Below are 19235 nucleotides of genomic sequence, written 5' to 3'. Positions count from 1 at the left end.
TCTCTGGGTTTAGAAACTGGTAGTGGGGGAACAGGAAGTTCCGCGCAGGCGCGCATCATTCTTCAGAATAAAGGATACGCCAGAATTGTGCAGTCGAGACGACAACTTTAGTGTCCGTTTCTAATGTATTACTACTGGTATGTAATAGCACGTTCTAATATCGAAAGAACATGTAATACCATGCTAGGTAACAAATACGTCAAGGTATTATCACGTTTGATAAAGGTTTTATGTGCTATTTTTATGTCAAACCGCATGAGTGAACGTGATCACTTTTTTTTACATATCACATAGACTTTGGGTTAGTCTGAGTGGATGTATATAATTTCGTCAAGGTAAATTCATTAAGGATCCATTTATTTTAGATTTCTGGATTCGTTATACATGTCGTTTTTGGTTTTGTGTAAAGTTCAGGAGATGGTAAAATGGCGGTTCCCCCTCGGTCTGCATCAACGGACTTCAGTTCAGGCACTGAGGGTGCAGCAGAGAAAGACAATTTTACGGTTGCACTACTGTTTTGGAGCTAAATGTAATGATTATCAGTTTTCTACATGTGTACTAATATTCAGAGACATTCAGTTTCTGTCTATCTATAAATGTTACTATGGTGTGAACGGAAAGACCATTGGTTTTTGATTGAAATAATACAGGGAAAGGTTATTTAGGAAAATAGTACATAGTGCTCCCTGAAACATACTGCAACCCTGTATTAAATGTTTTTGAGGCATTTATGTGAATTAAGGAAATCTACTATAGATTAAGTGAATTTAAGTTGTGTAGCCTAATTTAAAGTGTATACTTTGTCTAATGTGTATGAATTCGTGTTTTGTTGTCAATGCTTAGTTACCAGATCTATTGAAATGAGATCAGTGCTTGACTTGAACAGGAGCTCACCGGAGCTGAGTACCAGCACCTCAAATTTCTACTGTTTGAGCTCATGTTCCTCTTATAGAATATTAGCTCAACAGTATTGTGGAGCTCCTGCACCTAAATATTAACCATATTTTTTGAGAATAAAGTAAGTCTTGACAGTTCTGGCACTAACTTTTGTGTCCGTTTCTCTTTATTACTACTTGCCGACTCAGATTAAGTCTGAGGCCAGTAACATCAACAGTGAGGACAAACCCAGCCTTCCTCTCTACTTCCACACTGAGTTCAAACCTACAGTCACTGGGTCCTGATTGTGACAGCAAAGCCCACTGCAGGATCTAGAGATGGCATCAGTGAAGCTGGAAGACTGCAGTCAAACACTGGAGCTGAATGCCAACATTAAAGATGAAGAAGAGGAGGAGAAGATTGGGACATCTGTTTCTCATGGTAAGGGCAGGTTCTATCTATCTTAAGTTGGTGTTTTTCATTCCAACTTCCCACTGTGCATGAAAAGTTGCTGTAGAACTGTTTTATTTATTTTATTTCACCTTAATTTAACCAGGTGGGCTAGTTGAGAACGAGTTCTCATTTACAACTGCGACCTGGCCAAGCAAAGCAGTGCGACAAAAACAACACAGAGTTACACATGGGATAAACAAACGTTCAGTCAATAACACAATAGAAACATATATATGCAGTGTGTGTAAATGTAGTAAGATTAGGGAGGTAAGGAAATAAATAGGCCATAGTGGTGAAATAATTACAATTTAGTATTAACACTAGAGGGATGGATGTGCAAGTAGAGATACTGGGGTGCAAAATAGCAAAAATAAATAAGATGGGGATGAGGTAGTTGGGTGGGCTATTTACAGATGGGCTGTGTACAGGTGCAGTGATCGGTAAGCTGCTCTGACAGCTGATGCTTAAAGTTAGTGAGTGTCTCCAGCTTCAGTGATTTTTGCAATTAGTTAGTCATTTGCAGCAGAGAACTGGAAGGACAGGTGGCCAAAGGAGCAGTTGGCTTTGGGGGTGACTAGAGAGATGTTCCTGCTGGAGCGCGTGCTACGGGTGGGTATTGTTATGGTGAACAGTGAGCTGAGATAAGGTGGGGCTTTACCAAGCAAAGACTTATAGATTCCCTGGAGCCAATGGGTTTGGCGACGAGTATGAAGCGATGGCCAGCCAACGAGAGCGTACAGGTCGCAGTGGTGGGTAGTATGTGAGGCTTTGGTGACAAAACGGATGGCACTGTGATAGACTGCATCCAATTTGTTGAGTAGAGTGTTGGAGGTTATTTTGTAAATGACATCGTCAAGGATTTGGTAGGATAGTCAGTTTTACGAGGGTGTATTTAGCTGCATGAGTGAAGGAGGCTTTGTTGCAAAATAGGAAGCCAATTCTATATTTAATTTTGGATTGGAGATGCTTAATGTGAGTCTGAAAGGAAATTTTACAGTCTAACTAGACACTTAGGTATTTGTAGTTGTCCACATATTCTAAGTCAGAACTGTCCAGAGTATTGATGCTAGTCGGGCGGGTGGGTGCGGGCAGCGATCGGATGAAGAGCATGCATTTAGTTTTACTTGCATTTAAGAGCAGTTGGAGGCCACAGGAAGGAGTGTTGAATGGCATTTAAGCTCATCTGGAGGTTTGTTAACACAGTGCCCAAAGAAGGGCCAGATTTATACAGAATGGTGTCGTCTGCATAGAGGTGGATCAGAGCATCACCAACAGCAAGTGCTACATCATTGATATATACAGAGAAATGAGTCGGCCCGAGAATTGAACCCTGTGGCAAGCCCATAGAGACTGCCAGAGGTCCGGACAACAGGCCCTCCAATTTGACACACTGAACTCTATCAGAAAAGTAGTTGGTGGACCAGGCAAGGCAGTCATTTGCGAATCCAATGCTGTTGAGTCTGCCGATAAGAATGCAGTGATTGACAGGGTCGAAAGCCTTGGCCAGGTCGATGAAGACTGCTGCACAGGACTGTCTTTTATCGGTGGTGGTTATGATATCGTTTAGGACCTTGAGCGTGGCTGAGGTGCACCCATGACCAGCTCGGAAACCAGATTGCATAGCGGAGAAGGTACCTTATTCTAAAATTAATTAATTAAAAAACGTTCCTCATCAATCTACATACAATACCCCATTAATGACAAAGCAAATGCAGGTTTTTAGGAATGTTTTCACATTTATAAAAAATTAAAAACAGAAATACCTTATTTACAAAAGTATTCAAACCCTTTGCTATGAGAATCGACATTGAGCTCAGGTGCATCTTGTTTTCATTGATCATCCCTGAGATATTTCTATAACTTGATTGTTGTCAATCTGTGGTAAATTAAATTGATTGGACATGATTGGAAAGGCACACACCTGTCTATATAAGGGCCCACAGTTGACAGTGCACGTCAGAGCAAAATCCAAGTCATGAGGTCGAAGGAATTATCCGTAGAGCTCCATGACAGGAAAAATTCACAAGCTGGTTAAATGGCGGCACCGCTCGGTCTGCGTCAACGGACTTCAGTTCAGGAAGTGTGGATGTAGCAGAGGGAGACAATTTTACAGCTACGGTTTACTGTTTTGATTATCTTTAAATGTAATGATTTATCTTTTTTCTACATGTGTATTAACGTTGACAAATTCAGTTTGTCTTTATCTATAAACGTTACTATGGTGTGAACAGGAAATACAATTGTTTAAAAAAAAAGTAAAACCATGAATACAAGGTTATTAAGGAAAATAGCACATTGTGCTGCCTAAAACAAACTGTAACCTTGTACTAAATGGTTTTTGAGTCTTGTATGCATTTATCTACTACAGGTTAAGTTTTATCTCAAAAGTATTGTGGAGCTCCTGCACCTAAATATAAACAGTACCGGCACCCAAAATGAGTATCGGCAACTATTTCAGTCCAAGTCAAGCACTGAATTAGATAATTGAACAAGAAAAAATAGAATATATTTTATAGAGAAGAAAGACCTTGCCAGAACTTTCAAGAAAATAACTTTTGTGTCTGTTTCTCTTATACTACTTGCAGACTCAGGTATGAGGTCGGTAACATCAACAGTGAGGACAATCCCAGCCTGCCTCTCTCCTTCCACACTGAGTCCAAACCGACAGTCACTGGGTCCTGTTTGTGACAGTGGATCCCAGTTTGCACTGCAGGATCCAGAGATGGCATCAGTGAAGCTGGAAGACTGCAGTCAAACACTGGAGCTGAATGTCAACATTAAAGAGGAAGAAGAGGAGGAGAAGATTGGGACATCGGTTTCTCATGGTAAGAGCAGGTTCTATCTAATTTTGTTGTTCGTTACAACTTCCCACTGTGTATGAAAAGTTGCGGTAGAACTGTTTCATGATGAACTGTTTAAGTACTGAAGTACATCTCATCCTCATGGACTGCACCAGATTTGCCAGTTCTTACTGTGAGATGTTGCCCCACTTTTCCACCAAGGCACCTGCAAGTTCCCAGACATTTCTGGGGGGAATTTGTGCCCATAGGCAAAGTTTTTGCTGGTGATGTCTGGTAAGGACCTGCCTGACAACAGGCCGACAAGCCCTCAGTCCAGCCTCTCTCAGCGTATTGCGGACAGTCTGAGCACTGATGGAGGGATTGTGCGTTCCTGGTGTAACTTGGGCAGTTGTTGCCATCCTCTACCTGTCCTGTAGGTGTGATGTTCGGATGTACCGATCCTGTGCAGGTGTTGTTTCACGTCGTCTGCCACTGCGAGGACGATCAGCTGTCCGTCCTGTCTCCCTGTAGCGCTGTCTTAGGCATCTCACAGTACGGACATTGCAATTTATTGCCCTGGCCACATCTGCAGTCCTCATGCCTCCTTGCGGAATGCCTAAAGCACATTCACGCAGATCAGCAGGGACCCTGGGCATCTTTCTTTTGGTGTTTTTCAGAGTGAGGTGGTGGGTCCGTCATGGTCTGGGGTGGTTTTCAGAGTGAGGTGGAGGGTCCGTCATGGTCTGGGGTGGGTTTTAGAGTGAGGTGGAGGGTCCGTCATGGTCTGGGGTGTGTTTTGTTTTTTTTGCGTTTATAGAAAATCACCACAAGTCAAACTTAAAGGAATCATTCTTTATTATCAACAAGCTAGAGAGGTTCCATCAAACTTAAAGAACCATAGAACACGTCGGTCGGGAGCTCTGCCGGGGCAGTCCCGTTAGTTCTCCTTTACACTGCTTACTCAGACAAGTTATATTTGCATGATTTTAGCTTATTCATTATTGATAATTCATAATTAACATTTTGCTGTTGCGTGTGCTGAGACCTTGAAACTGAACAATGTTCTGGGCGTACTGCCAATGGGGGCTGAGGAGGAGGTCACAGTCTCCTGCACGAACCAATAACATTTTTCCTCACTTTTTTTAGAGGGCAAATAGTTGGCGGGGCAATTTTGTATTCATTAGCATATTAATGAATTTAATGTATGTAGGCTATGAATGGCCTCACACCAGTACAGTAGGTGGAGGTGTAGGCACCTAAGAGTTGGATGCGATCCGCCAACCAAATCCCAAAGAAGGTGTTTATACTTGCGTGCAATTTTTTGTACAGATGAACGTGTTACATTCAGGTGTTTGGAAATTGCTCCCAAAGATGAACCAGACTTGTGGAGGTCTACAGTTTTTTTTTTTCTGATGTCTTGGCTTATTTATTTTTATTTTCCCATGATGTCAAGCAAAGAGGCACTACGTTTGAAGGTAGGCCTTGAAATGCAGCCACAGGTACATCTCCAATTGACTCAAATGTCAATTAGCCTATCAGAAGCTTCTAAAGCCATGACATCGTTTTCCAAGCTGTTTTAAAGGCACAGTCAACTTAGTGTATGTAAACTTCTGACCCACTGGAATTGTGATACAGTGAATTATAAGTGAAATAAGTGAAAGTGAAATAATCTGTCTGTAAACAATTGTTGGAGAAATGACTTGTGCCATGCACAAATTAGATGTCTTAACTGACTTGCAAATACTTTAGTTTGTTAACAAGAAATTTGTGGAGTGGTTGAAAAACGAGTTTTAACGACTACATCCTGAGTGTATTTAAGAGAGTTATAAGGGCAAGAGGCCACAGTTCTATAGAAGATATGGAGGTGGATGCACCACAACCAGTTGTAAATGTTTTATGTCAATCAAGTGATCTGGATACACATATTGTGAAGGTGGATTTTGTAGCATTTATAGCCACAGTTATTAATTGTACTGTACATGAAGTCCAAGAAGCTGGACATCATTATATCTGCAGCTGAGAAGTTTCTGGGACTCCAAGACTACAAGGACTACTGTCACCAGATAATGTTCTGCTCTTACAGGATCCTTCTCAGCCTGTGTAGGGACCTGGTTAGAACAGAAAAGCAGGCTGATTTTAGTTTAATTTACATTTCGTTATTGATAGTTTTTGCATGATAAAAAAAAAAATACTGTATACACTGAACAAACATATAAACGAAATATGCAAAGTGTTGGTTTCATGAGGTGAAATAAAATATCCCAGAAATGTTCCACACACACACAAACTTATTTCGGTCAAATTTTGTGCACATTTGTTTGACATCCCCGGTAGTGAGCATTTCTCCTTTGCCAAGATAATCCATCCACCTCACAGGTGTGGCATATCAAGAAGCTGATTAAATAGCATGATTATCATACACAGGTGCACCTTGTGCTGGAGACAAGAGTAGGTGCTTGGCAGCAGCTTATGGTGATCTCTAATAAATACAAAAATGCCACTCAAATGGGCTGTTTTTTTTTCACACAACACAAAGCCACAGATGTCTGAAGTTTTAAGGGAGCATGCAATTGGCAAACTGACTGCAGGATTTTCCACCAGAGCTGTTGCCAGATCAGTTAATGTTAATTTCTCTACCTTTGTTGTTTTAGAGAATTTGTCAGTATGCCCAAATAGCCTCACATCTGCAGACTGCCATATATCGTGTTGTGTGGGCGTGTGGTTTGCTGATGTCAGTGTTGTGAACAGAGTGCCCCATGGTGGTATCAGGGTTATGATATGGGCAGGCATAAGCTACAGACAACAAACACAATTGCATTTTATCGATGGCAATTTGAATGCACAGAGATACCATGACAAGGAAGTGATCCCAAGAGGGGGGGGGGGGGGTGACCTGGGGGGCTCTGAGGTACCAGAACACATGAAATAAAATACCTTTATAATAAAGTATTGCATGCATTATTGTGGCTTTAGCGTTCTGGCAAAATGTGGCCTTTTAAAAACAAATTTCATGCAATTTTAGATGACTGGAGACTTTCACAGAATCTTAAAAGGTAAATTATTATTTTATTTAACTAGGCAAGTCAGTTAAGACCCAATTGTTATTTACAATGACAGCCAAACCCGGACAACGCTGGGCCAATTCTGCGCCGCGTCGTCCAGGTTTAATACCTCTCAAATGACCAAAATGACAGGCTGCTTTGACACTGACAAATGGAGAATCTGAGGTCAATAAAAACAACCTTGTCTCTAATCCATCAATAGCCTAGGCCAGGTGTGAGGAGAAACACATTGTACAATATGAGGAGGAAGTTATAGTCCTAATCAAGCTTTCCAGTTTCACTGACTCACCCAATGATGTGCAGCTCACTCCCTGAATGAATGGACAATTGCACAAGTTTTTTTATTTTTATAACTAATCCAAGATTAGACCACAGCTGGTCGTTTCCAATGGGAACAGATCAGTCATAGTGGGCAGAGCCAAGCACGAGTCAGCGAGATCCTACTGGTGCGTTATACAACACATCTGCACATTTCTGTTAGGGAACTCTTCTGTGAATCGCTCGTGTGCAATAACTCAATTCGCTTTTACGTTTCTTCTAAATTACGCAATTATTTAAAACTTTTGCAAACGGTAAAGTCTACAGATCTGTTCATCAAATATTTTAGTTTTGGGAACAGAACTGTATTAAGATCAGATGTTTCATAGATTAAAACATTTGCAGAATGTCGGACAAAATACATCTCGTTCCATCTTCTCCCACTGCGTGCCAGTGGGCTTCCTGTCACTACCATATTTGGTAGTGAGTTGAAACGCTAAGCGGATGCTTCACATTTATACATCTGGTGAAATATCTGTCTTGTTGTTTTATCTGTCGCTGCACTGTGGTAGTGGGGGAACAGGAAGTTCCAGGCAGGCACCATTCTTCAGAATAAAGAAAACGCCAGAACTGTGATGTCAAGAAGATAACCTTTGTGTCGGTTTCTATGTATTATCATGTCATACCATGCTAGGTAACATCCGTTACGGTATTATCACGTTTGATGTTTTATTTTTGAGTCAAACCAGGTGATTGTGATCAACTATTTTACAAGTCACATAGCTAGAAGCTTTGGGTTTGTCTGAATGGATGTACATTTCCTCAAGGTAATTTTAATAAAGAATATATTTATTTGAGATTTCTGAGTTTTGTTTAGCATGTTATTGGTTTTGTGTAAAATTCACAAGCTGGTAAAATGGCAGTGTCCACTCTTGTCTGCGCCAATGGGCTTCAGTGCGGGTGCAGAGAGACAATTTCACAGTCGCACTACAGTTTTGAAGATGAATGTAATGATTATCATGTGTTGTAGTATTCAGACACATTACGTTGTTTCTATCTTTATAAATGTTACTATGGTAACGGAAATACTATTACTGTTTTAAAAATGGTACGTGCTGCCTAAAACACTGCAACCTTGTACGAAATGTTTGAGTCATTTTGGCATTTACAGTGGGGCAAAAAAGTATTTAGTCAGCCACCAATTGTGCAAGTTCTCCCACTTAAAAAGATGAGAGAGGCCTGTAATTGTCATCATAGGTACACTTCAACTATGACAGACAAAATTAGAAAAAAAATCCAGAAAATCACATTGTAGGATTTTTTTAATGAATTTATTTACAAATTATGGTGGAAATAAGTATTTGGTCAATAACAAAAGTTTATCTCAATACTTTGTTATATACCCTTTGTTGGCAATGACAGAGGTCAAACGTTTTCTGTAAGTCTTCACAAGGTTTTCACACACAGTTGCTGGTATTTTGGCCCATTCCTCCATGCAGATGTCCTCTAGAGCAGTGATGTTTTGGGACTTTCAACTCCCTCCAAAGATTTTCTATGGAATTGAGATCTGGAGACTAGCTAGTCCACTCCAGGACCTTGAAATGCTTCTTACGAAGCCACTCCTTCGTTGCCCGGGCGGTGTGTTTGGATCATTGTCATGCTGAAAGACCCAGCCACGTTTCATCTTCAATGCCCTTGCTGATGGAAGGAGGGTTTCACTCAAAATCTCACGATACATGGCCCCATTCATTCTTTGCTTTACACGGATCCGTCGTCCTGGTCCCTTTGCAGAAAAACAGCCCCAAAGCAGGATGTTTCCACCCCCATGCTTCACAGTAGGTATGGTGTTCTTTGGATGCAACTCAGCATTCTTTGTCCTCCAAACACGACGTGTTCAGTTTTTACCAAAAAGTTATATTTTGGTTTTATCTGACCACATGACATTCTCCCGATCTTCTTCTGGATCATCCAAATGCTCTCTAGCAAACTTCAGACGGGCCTGGACATGTACTGGCTTAAGCAGGGTGACACGTCTGGCACTGCAGGATTTGATGATGGTGCAGGATTTACTGATGGTAGGCTTTGTTACTTTGGTCCCAGCTCTCTGCAGGTCATTCACAAGGTCCCCCCGTGTGGTTCTGGGATTTTTGCTCACCGTTCTTGTGATAATTTTGACCCCACGGGGTGAGATCGTCCGTGGAGCCCCAGATCGAGGGAGATTATCAGTGGTCTTGTATGTCTTCCATTTCCTAATAATTGCTCCCACAGTTGATTTCTTCAAAACCAAGCTGCTTACCTATTGCAGATTGTCTTCCCAGCCTGGTGCAGGTCTAGAATTTTGTTTCTGGTGTCCTTTGACAGCTCTTTGGTCTTGGCCATAGTGGAGTTTGGAATGTGACTGTTTGAGGTTGTGGATATGTTTATTTTATACTGATACAAGTTCAAGCAGGTGCCATTAATACAGGTAACGAGTGGAAGACAGAGGAGCCTCTTAAAGAAGAAGTTACAGGTCTGTGAAAGCCAGAAATCTTGCTTGTTTGTAGGTGACCAAATACTTATTTTCCACCATAATTTTTCAAATAAATTCATTAAAAATCCTACAATGTGATTTTCTGGATTTTTTTTCTCTCATTTTGTCTGTCATAGTTGAAGTACCTATGATGAAAATTACAGGCCTCATCTTTTTAAGTGGGAGAACTTGCACAATTGGTGGCTGACTAAATACTTTTTTGCCCCACTGTATGTGAATTTGTGGAGTCTACTATGGTTTAAGTGCACTTACATTGTGTAGTCTAATTTAAAGCTTGTACTTTGTCTAATTTGAATTACATAATGATTTGTTGTCAATGCTTAGCTACCAGATCTTTTGAAATGAGATCAGTGCTTGACTGAGTACCGGCACCTCAAATTTCTACTGTTTGAGCTCATGTTCCTCTTATAGAATATTAGCTCAACTGTATTGTGGAGCTCCTGCACCTAAATATAAACAGTACCTGCACCTATTTCAGTCCAAGTCAAGCACTGAATTAGATAATTGAACAGGAAGAAATATAATATATTTTTAGAGAATAAAGAAAGTGCCGGAACTGTCAAGACAATAATGTTTGTGTCTCATTGTTACTACAGGACGACTTGAATTAAGTCTGAGGCCGGTTACATCAATAGTGAGTACAAACCCAGCCTGCCTCTCTCATTCCAGACTATGTCCAAACCTATATTCATTCACTGGGTCCTGATTGTGACAGTGGAGCCCAGTTTGCACTGCAGGATCCAGAGATGGCATCAGTGAAGCTGGAAGACTGCAGTCAAACACTGGAGCTGAATGTCATCATTAAAGATGAAGAGGAGGAGGAGGAGGAGGAGAAGATTGGGGAATCTGTTAATCATGGTAAGAGCAGGTTCTAAGTTTGTTGTTCATTTCAACTTCCCTCTGTGTATGAAAAGTTGCAGTAGAACTGTTTCATGATGAACTGTTTCAATGAGAAGGTAGATGTTATTTCATGCTACTGAGACTTGGTGGTTTGACACCAGTATTGTCAGCATTTGTTTTATTAGTAGACTAAAGAAGTGAAGTAGACAAACTGCCAGTGTTTTAAAGTTCTATGAAATGAGTCTGTGTAGTTGCTAACCCTTGTGATAGTGAGTGGAGGATGATATGAAATGAGTCTGTGTAGTTACTAACCCTTGTGATAGTGAGTGGAGGATGATATGAAATGAGTCTGTGTAGTGACTAACCCTTGTGATAGTGAGTGGAGGATGATATGAAATGAGTCTGTGTAGTTACTAACCCTTGTGATAGTGAGTGGAGGATTATATGAAATGAGTCTGTTTAATTACTTACCCTTGTGATAGTGAGTGGAGGATAATATGAAATGAGTCTGTGTAGTGACTAACCCTTGTGATAGTGAGTGGAGGATTATATGAAATTAGTCTGTGTAGTTACTAACCCTTGTGATAGTGAGTGGAGGATTATATGAAATGAGTCTGTGTAGTTGCTAACCCTTGTGATAGTGAGTGGAGGATGATATGAAATGAGTCTGTGTAGTTACTAACCCTTGTGATAGTGAGTGGAGGATTATATGAAATGAGTCTGTTTAATTACTTACCCTTGTGATAGTGAGTGGAGGATAATATGAAATGAGTCTGTGTAGTGACTAACCCTTGTGATAGTGAGTGGAGGATGATATGAAATGAGTCTGTGTAGTTACTAACCCTTGTGATAGTGAGTGGAGGATTATATGAAATGAGTCTGTGTAGTTACTAACCCTTGTGATAGTGAGTGGAGGATTATATGAAATTAGTCTGTTTAATTACTTACCCTTGTGATAGTGAGTGGAGGATGATATGAAATGAGTCTGTGTAGTTACTAACCCTTGTGATAGTGAGTGGAGGATGATATGAAATGAGTCTGTGTAGTTACTAATCCTTGTGATAGTGAGTGGAGGATGATATGAAATGAGTCTGTATAGTTACTAACCCTTGTGATAGTGAGTGGAGGATGACACGCCCCTTTTTAGCTTTCATCTCTTACCCACTTTTAGAATAGTTTTATTCCCCTGTATTGTTCAGCCTACTGATATGAATACATATGTCACCCGGTACAGACAGAAGAGGACCGGCCACCCCTTTGGGCCTGGTTCCTCTCTACATTTCTTTCTAACTTTTCCGAGCCGCTGTGCTTCTACACCTGCATTGTTTGCTCATTGGTGTTTTAGGCTGAGTTTCTGAAAAGCATTTTGTGACAGCTGCTGATGTAAAAAGTGTTTATAAAATAAATTTGATTGACATGGACAGTACCAGTCAAAGGTTTGGACACCTACTTATTCCAAGGTTTTATTTATTTTTATTATTTTCTACATTGTAATATAAGCGAAAACAAACTTTAAGTAACAGATATGTAATCATGTAGTAACCAAAAAAGTGAGATTCTTCAAAGTAGCCACCCTTTGCCTTGATGAATGCTTTGCACACTCTTGGCATTCTCTCAACCAGCTTTATGAGGAAGTCACCTGGAATACATTTCAATTAATAACAGGTGTGCCTTGTTGAAAGTTACTTTGTGGAATTTCTTTCCTTAATGCGTTTTAGCCAATCAGTTGTATTGTGACACGGTAGGGGTGGTATACAGAAGAAAGCCCTATTTGGTAAAAGGGCAAGGCCATATTATGTCAAGAACAGCTCAAATAAGCAAAGAGAAATGACAGTCCATCATTACTTTAAGACATGAAGGTCAGTCAATGCGGAACATTTTATAGAACTTTGAAAGTTTCTTCAAGCGCAGTTGCAAAAACCATCAAGCGCTATGATGAAACTGACTCTCACGAGGACCGCCACAGGAAATGAAGACCCAGAGTTACCTCTGCTGCAGGGGATTAGTTCATTAGAGTTACCAGCTTCAGAGTTAAAGTAACAGACACATCAACATCAACTGTTCAGAGGAGACTGTGTGAATCAGGCCTTCATGGTCGAATTGATGCAAATAAACCACTACTAAAGGACACCAATAAGAAGAGACTTGATGTGGGCTAAGAAACACGAGCAATTGACATTAGACTAGGGGAAATCTGTAATTTGGTGTGATTCGTCCAAATTTCAGATGTTTGGTTCCAACTTCTGTGTCTTTGTGAGATGCAGAGTAGGTGAATGAGTGATCTCTGCATGTGTGGTTCCCACCGCGAAGCATGGAGGTGTGATGGTGGAGTGCTTTGCTGGTAACACTCAGTGATTTATTAACCTGTTAGAGCTCTAGGGGCGCTATTTCATTTTTGGATAAAAAACGTTCCCGTTTTAAGCGCGATATTTTGTCACGAAAAGATGCTCGACTATGCATATTCTTGACAGTTTTGGAAAGAAAACACTCTGAAGTTTCAGAATCTGCAAAGATTTTGTCTGTAAGTGCCCCAGAACTCATTCTACAGGCGAAACCAAGATGATGCATCAACCAGGAATTAGCAGAATTTCTGAAGCTCTGTTTTCCATTGTCTCCTTATATGGCTGTGATTGCGCAAGGAATGAGCCTACACTTTCTGTCGTTCGCCCAAGGTCTTAGCAGCATTGTGACGTATTTGTAGGCATATCATTGGAAGATTGACCATAAGAGACTACATTTTCCAAGTGTCCGCCTGGTGTCCTGCGTCAAATTCGGTGCGCAATTGCCAGCTGCTTCTACTTTACCATTTGATTCAGGGGAGAAAGCATGTGTCCAAGAACGATGTATCAATGAAGAGATATGTGAAAAACACCTTGATGATTGATTCTAAACAACGTTTGCCATGTTTTCAGTCGATATTATGGAGTTAATTTGGAAAAAAGTTCGCGTTTTGAGGACTGAATTTTCGGATTTTTTTTGGTAGCCAAATGTGATGTATAAAACGGAGCTATTTCTAATACACAAGGAATCTTTTTGGAAAAACTGAGCATCTGCTATCTAACTGAGAGTATCCTCATTGAAAACATCAGAAGTTCTTCAAAGGTAAATGATTTTATTTGAAGGCTTTTATGTTTTTGTTAATGTTGCGTGCTGGATGCTAACGCTAAATGCTAACGCTAAATGCTAACGCTAAATGCTAACGCTAAATGCTAACGCTAAATGCTAACGCTAAATGCTAACGCTAAATGCTAACGCTAGCTAGCTACTTTTACACAAATTATTGTTTTCCTATGGTTGAGAAGCATATTTTGAAAATCTGAGATGACAGTGTTGTTTACAAAAGGCTAAGCTTGAGAGATGGCATATTTATTTCATTTCATTTGCGATTTTCATAAATAGTTAACGTTGTGTTATGCTAATGAGCTTGCTGATAGATTTACACAATCCTGGATACAGGGGTTTTTTCATAGCTAAACGTGACGCAGAAAACGGAGCGATTTGTCCTAAACAAATCATCTTTCAGGAAAAACTGAACATTTGCTATCTGAGAGTCTCCTCATTGAAAACATCTGAAGTTCTTCAAAGGTAAATGATTTTATTTGAATGCTTTTCTGTTTTTTTGTGTAAATGTTGCCAGCTGAATGCTAATGCTAAATGCTACGTTAGCCATCAATACTGTTACACAAATGCTTGTTTTGCAATGGTTGAGAAGCATATTTTGAAAATCTGAGATGACAGTGTTGTTAACAAAAGGCTAAGCTTGAGAGCTAGCATATTTATTTCATTTCATTTGCGATTTTCATGAATAGTTAACGTTGCGTTATGGTAATGAGCTTGAGTCTGTATTCACGATCCCGGATCCGGGATGGGGAGATCAGAAAGGTTAACCAGCATGGCTACCACATCAGTCTGCAGCAATATGCCATCCCATCTGGTATGGGCTTAGTGGGACTCATTTGTTTTTCAACAGGACAATGACTCAAAACACCCCTCCAGGCTGTGTAAGGGCATTTTGACTTAGAATGAGAGTGATGGAGTGCTGCATCAGATGACCTGGCCTCCACAATCCCCCGACCTCAACCCAATTAAGATGGTTTAGGATGAGTTGGACTGCAGAGTGAAGGAAAATCAGCCAACAAGTGCTCAGCATAAGTGGGAGCTCCTTCATGACTGTTGGAAAAGCCTTCCAGGTGAAGCTGGTTGAGATAATGCCAAGTGTGCAAAGCTGTCATCAAGGCAAAGGATGGCTACTTTGAAGAATCTAAAATATATTTAGATTTATTTTAATACTTTTTTGGTTACTACATGATTCCATATGTGTTATTTCATAGTTTCGATGTCTTCACTTATTCTACAATGTAGAAAATAGTAAAAATAAAGAAAAACCCTTGAATGAGTAAGTTTGTCCACCAACTGACTAGTTCTTCTGATGTTGTTCACACAGGAAACGATGTTGCCACGTTCTCTGCATCCAGAGAGCAACAGCAGGAAGATCATAGCGCTAAGAGATCTCATCACTGCCCACATTGTGAGGAGATTTTCCCATTTCTATCAAAGCTGAAAATACACCTAAAAATACACACAGGAGAGAATCTGTATTCCTGTACTGACTGTGGAAAGAATTTCACAACATTAGAGGTTCTGATCATTCATCAGAGAGTGCATGAACGGATACACACAGGAGAGAAGCCTGTGTCCTGCTCTGACTGTGGAAAGAGTTTCTCTCTACTGAGCAACTTAAAACGACATGAACGCATACATACAGGAGAGAAGCCTTACGTATGCTCTGACTGTGTAAAATGCTTCACAACATCAACTGAGCTAAAACGTCATCAGAGAACACACACAGGAGAGAAGCCTTACTCCTGCTCTGACTGTGGAAAGAGTTTCTCTCAACTGAGCAACTTAAAAGCACATGTACGTATACATACAGGAGAGAATCCTTACTCCTGTTCTGACTGTGGGAAGAGGTTCTCTCTACTGAGCAACTTAAAATCACATGAACGTATGCATACAGGAGAGAAGCCTTACGTATGCTCTGACTGTGTAAAATGCTTCACAACATCAACTGAGCTAAATCGTCATCAGAGAACACACACAGGAGAGAAGCCTTACTCCTGCTCTGACTGTGGAAAGAGGTTTTCTCGACTAAGCACCTTAAAAAGACACCAAGGTCAACAGAAAGGACCATTGATCTGACTGTAGAAAATGTTTTAAAACAACAGCTGAGCTTAAAGGTCATCAGAGAGCACACATAGGAGAGAAGTGTCGTGGAAATTTCCTGTATTACCAAATCACGAGAGAGCAAACCACACACAAGTCAAGAGTTATCATAAAGTCCATCTTTAATTATATGAGCGTCACCATAGCCCTGTGACTCTCAGATCAATTCAGTGTCTATAAATTAATTATCTGAGAGTGCTTACATATTGGTAACTGAGATCCTTTATAGCAAAGACACACATAGCCAGACAGCATTCAGTTTGGTCTCCTAAACTAAGTTCTTATCTTGTTCTTGGTACCACTTAGAACCAAAAACATTACCTCATCCAATGGCATCAAATGGCATCAAATACACCCCCTCCTGGACAATATCAGAAAAGACAGTGAGCCTCTTAGGTCATATACTAAATCAAGATAAGGGCAACCTCAGAGGAGACATGTAAATAATTAGACACATTCCCATAAGAAGACAGGCCTGACCTCTCCCCTCTCTGGGGCCCAATGTGACTAAGCCCTGGCAGAGAAGGCATAACTGCAAACAGTATTATCCAAAAGAAGACATTCTAATGACAAATATCTCGCATAAGAATTATTATATAAATGCAACATCTTATTTATCAATGTTACCTAACTAATTCTGATTCTGCTACTACAGAAGCCTTACATCAGCTCTGACTGTGCGTCAAGTTTCTCTCTTCTGTGCCACTTAAAATGACTTGAACGTGTACACACAGGAGAGAAGCCTTATCACTGCATTCATTGACTGTGAGAAGAGATTCTACAGATTGGGCCATTTAAAACGACACCAATGTATACATAAAGGAGAGAAGCCTCATCAGTTATTTCAGACCAGCTAAGATTAGTCACTCCACTTAATTATCATGTCATTAAATAAGTGGTAACAGTGAATTGGATCAAATGAAGAAATCGTAGAACACTGTATTGTAATCCTATTGTTTCTCACTGAGAGAACTGTGCAGAGGAGAGGGAGCGTTATAGTATGTATGTTATCCTCTCTTTACTTTACTGATCAGTGTGCACCTTGTCAGTTTTGGTGTGTTTTGTTAGCTTCTACTGTAAAGATATTGAGATGGCCTTGGATTTGGCCTTAGGGTGTAATATCCTCTGTGAGAAGTCTCATGTCTTGACTGGGTGGTACTGCTTCTCTCTGCAGTTTTCCGTGGGAATGAGCTGGTAGACACAACATGTACAGAGTGTACAAAACATGAAGGGACGCCTGCTCTTTCCATGACATAGGTGAACCCAGCTGAAAACTATAATCCTTAATGATGTGGTTTTTAGTATGAATTTATTATGGATCCCCATTAGCTTTCAGCAGAAAACAAGAGACTGCAGTTGCAGTGGGCTAAGAAATGAAAACACTGGACGCTGGAGAATTTGAAAAACATTGCCTGGCCTGATGAATCCCTGTTCCTGCTGTTTCATGCTGATGGGAGGACTGGGGTATGGAGGAAACCCCGAGTACATCCATCATGCCTCGTGTCATCTTTGCAGGCTGGTGGTGATGGTGTGGAGTTTGTATTCATGCCACACTCTGGGCCCCTTGATAAAAGTGGAGCAACTTTGAATACCACAGGATTTCTAAACATCATTGCCAATCAGGTGCATCCCTTCACTGCAGCAGTGTATCCATCTGCAAATAGATTTCTTCAGCAGGATTATGCCACAAGGCTTGTCCAGGAATGGTTCCAAGAACATGACAGTGAATTCAGTTTACTGCAGTGGTCACCACGAGTCACCAGATCTCAATCCAATTGTTAATCTGTGGCAGGAGATGAAACAAGCTATTCGGAGTAGAGATCCACTCCCAGCTAGACACAATTGTGGGAAGAATTGGGCCAGAATCCCTGTGGAATGCTCTCAACACCTTGGATAATTCTGAGGACAAAGGGGGGGTGCAACTCAATATTAGGAAGGTTTTTTTGTACACAGTGTATATCAGATAAAGATGGTGTGATGATCACTTTTAAGCATTTGTTTGGGTCGATTATTTAATATTACTCAACTTTTGTTTAAACAGTTATGAATCTACTTGTGTTTATTAACATTGTCTTTTAATACTAGATTCATTATTTTAGTCATTGATGATGAATGTATTTGAATAACTGTATTGAAGTTAATTGATCTGGCAGGTAGTCTAGCGGTTAAGAGTGTTGGGCCAGTAACTGAAAGGTTGCAAGGTTTGAATCCCAAGCCGACTAGGTGCGAAGTCTGTCATTGTGCCCTTGAGCAAGGCAATTAACCCTTATTAGCCCTGTAAGTTGCTCTGGATAAGAGCATCTGCTAAGTGACAAGATTGTAATGAAAAATGTTTGTAGATGAATTTATGCTGGGCAACTGCTTTTTTTTCTCTTAAATGAAATAAACTGTTTGAAGTGAAATACTGTATATACAATACACAACATTACAACTGTGTTTACCCTGGTCAGAGATACAGGGCCATAGTAAACTAGACTATGTAGCTGCTGTTGTTAGTAGCCTACAGTTTCCATGCAATAACACATGTCAGATTGCTAATGAGGTGTATAGCTGCTACATTTATGCAAGAGTTTTTGCTTGTGTCTGTCGGGAGAGATGTGTTGTCATGCTTGCTAAATAACTCCTGGAGGGAAGTGGAGAGCGTGACTTGAGCTTTGTACCCGGCCTGCCCGACATGGTCGAGAGACTCAGAGACCCTGCAGCAGCACCCTGATGTGAAGAACAGCCCATACTAAAATGTAAGATTGTAGTACAATGAAGAAAATATAGCATGGTATTTTCGTGGAATGGTAGTGACCAAAAAAACATATGTTTTGTTATTGTACTGGGCCCAGGAACATGGAAGAAACTGCCAGATGTGTCATAATAGCCTGGAAGTAAAGCTGCACTGGGAGACACATTTGAAATGGAATACATTGAAAACATTCAGCAGGGTGAAACAATCACAGTAAAACATGATTTAAATGTATTGTTGGAAGGGTTGGGGTCTCCATTCATGTAATACATTAAATATATACATCAGATGGTATTGGGGAGCTATTTCATAGGGTTTTCATGGGTACATTATTTACCCATTTCAATCTTATACCAACCAACCCTATGCTTGGTGTGACTGTTATGGACAGAGCAGACCATCTGATATGCCCTTAAATATTGTAATATGCAACCTGGAATTAAAATGTAAGAGGACCAGTGCTTCTACAGTGAATCACA

The 19235-nt window shown here is 40.4% G+C and overlaps 1 protein-coding gene across 5 annotated transcripts; it reads left to right on the top strand.

The window, feature by feature from the left end:
- LOC110528928 (zinc finger protein 664-like) lies at window positions 1-19235 on the top strand. Of its 5 annotated transcripts, none has more exons than XR_005042064.1 (5): window positions 1-137; window positions 1086-1317; window positions 3915-4154; window positions 10556-10817; window positions 15244-19235. XR_005042064.1 is itself a non-coding variant. In XM_036973133.1 (5 exons), exons 2-5 carry the CDS (start codon window positions 1215-1217, stop codon window positions 15996-15998), a joined length of 1281 nt encoding a protein of 426 aa, XP_036829028.1. In that variant the 5' UTR covers window positions 1-137; window positions 1086-1214; the 3' UTR covers window positions 15999-19235. The 5 variants fall into 5 exon arrangements, 4 of the variants coding, with proteins under 4 accessions (XP_036829028.1, XP_036829025.1, XP_036829026.1 ...); XM_036973133.1 differs by having other exon boundaries at window positions 3921-4154; window positions 10629-10817; XM_036973130.1 differs by having other exon boundaries at window positions 10629-10817.

The sequence above is a fragment of the Oncorhynchus mykiss genome, unplaced genomic scaffold, assembly GCF_013265735.2.
Source record: "Oncorhynchus mykiss isolate Arlee unplaced genomic scaffold, USDA_OmykA_1.1 un_scaffold_222, whole genome shotgun sequence".
NCBI classification, from domain to species: domain Eukaryota; kingdom Metazoa; phylum Chordata; class Actinopteri; order Salmoniformes; family Salmonidae; genus Oncorhynchus; species Oncorhynchus mykiss.
This window is presented reverse-complemented; position numbering and strand designations above follow the sequence as displayed.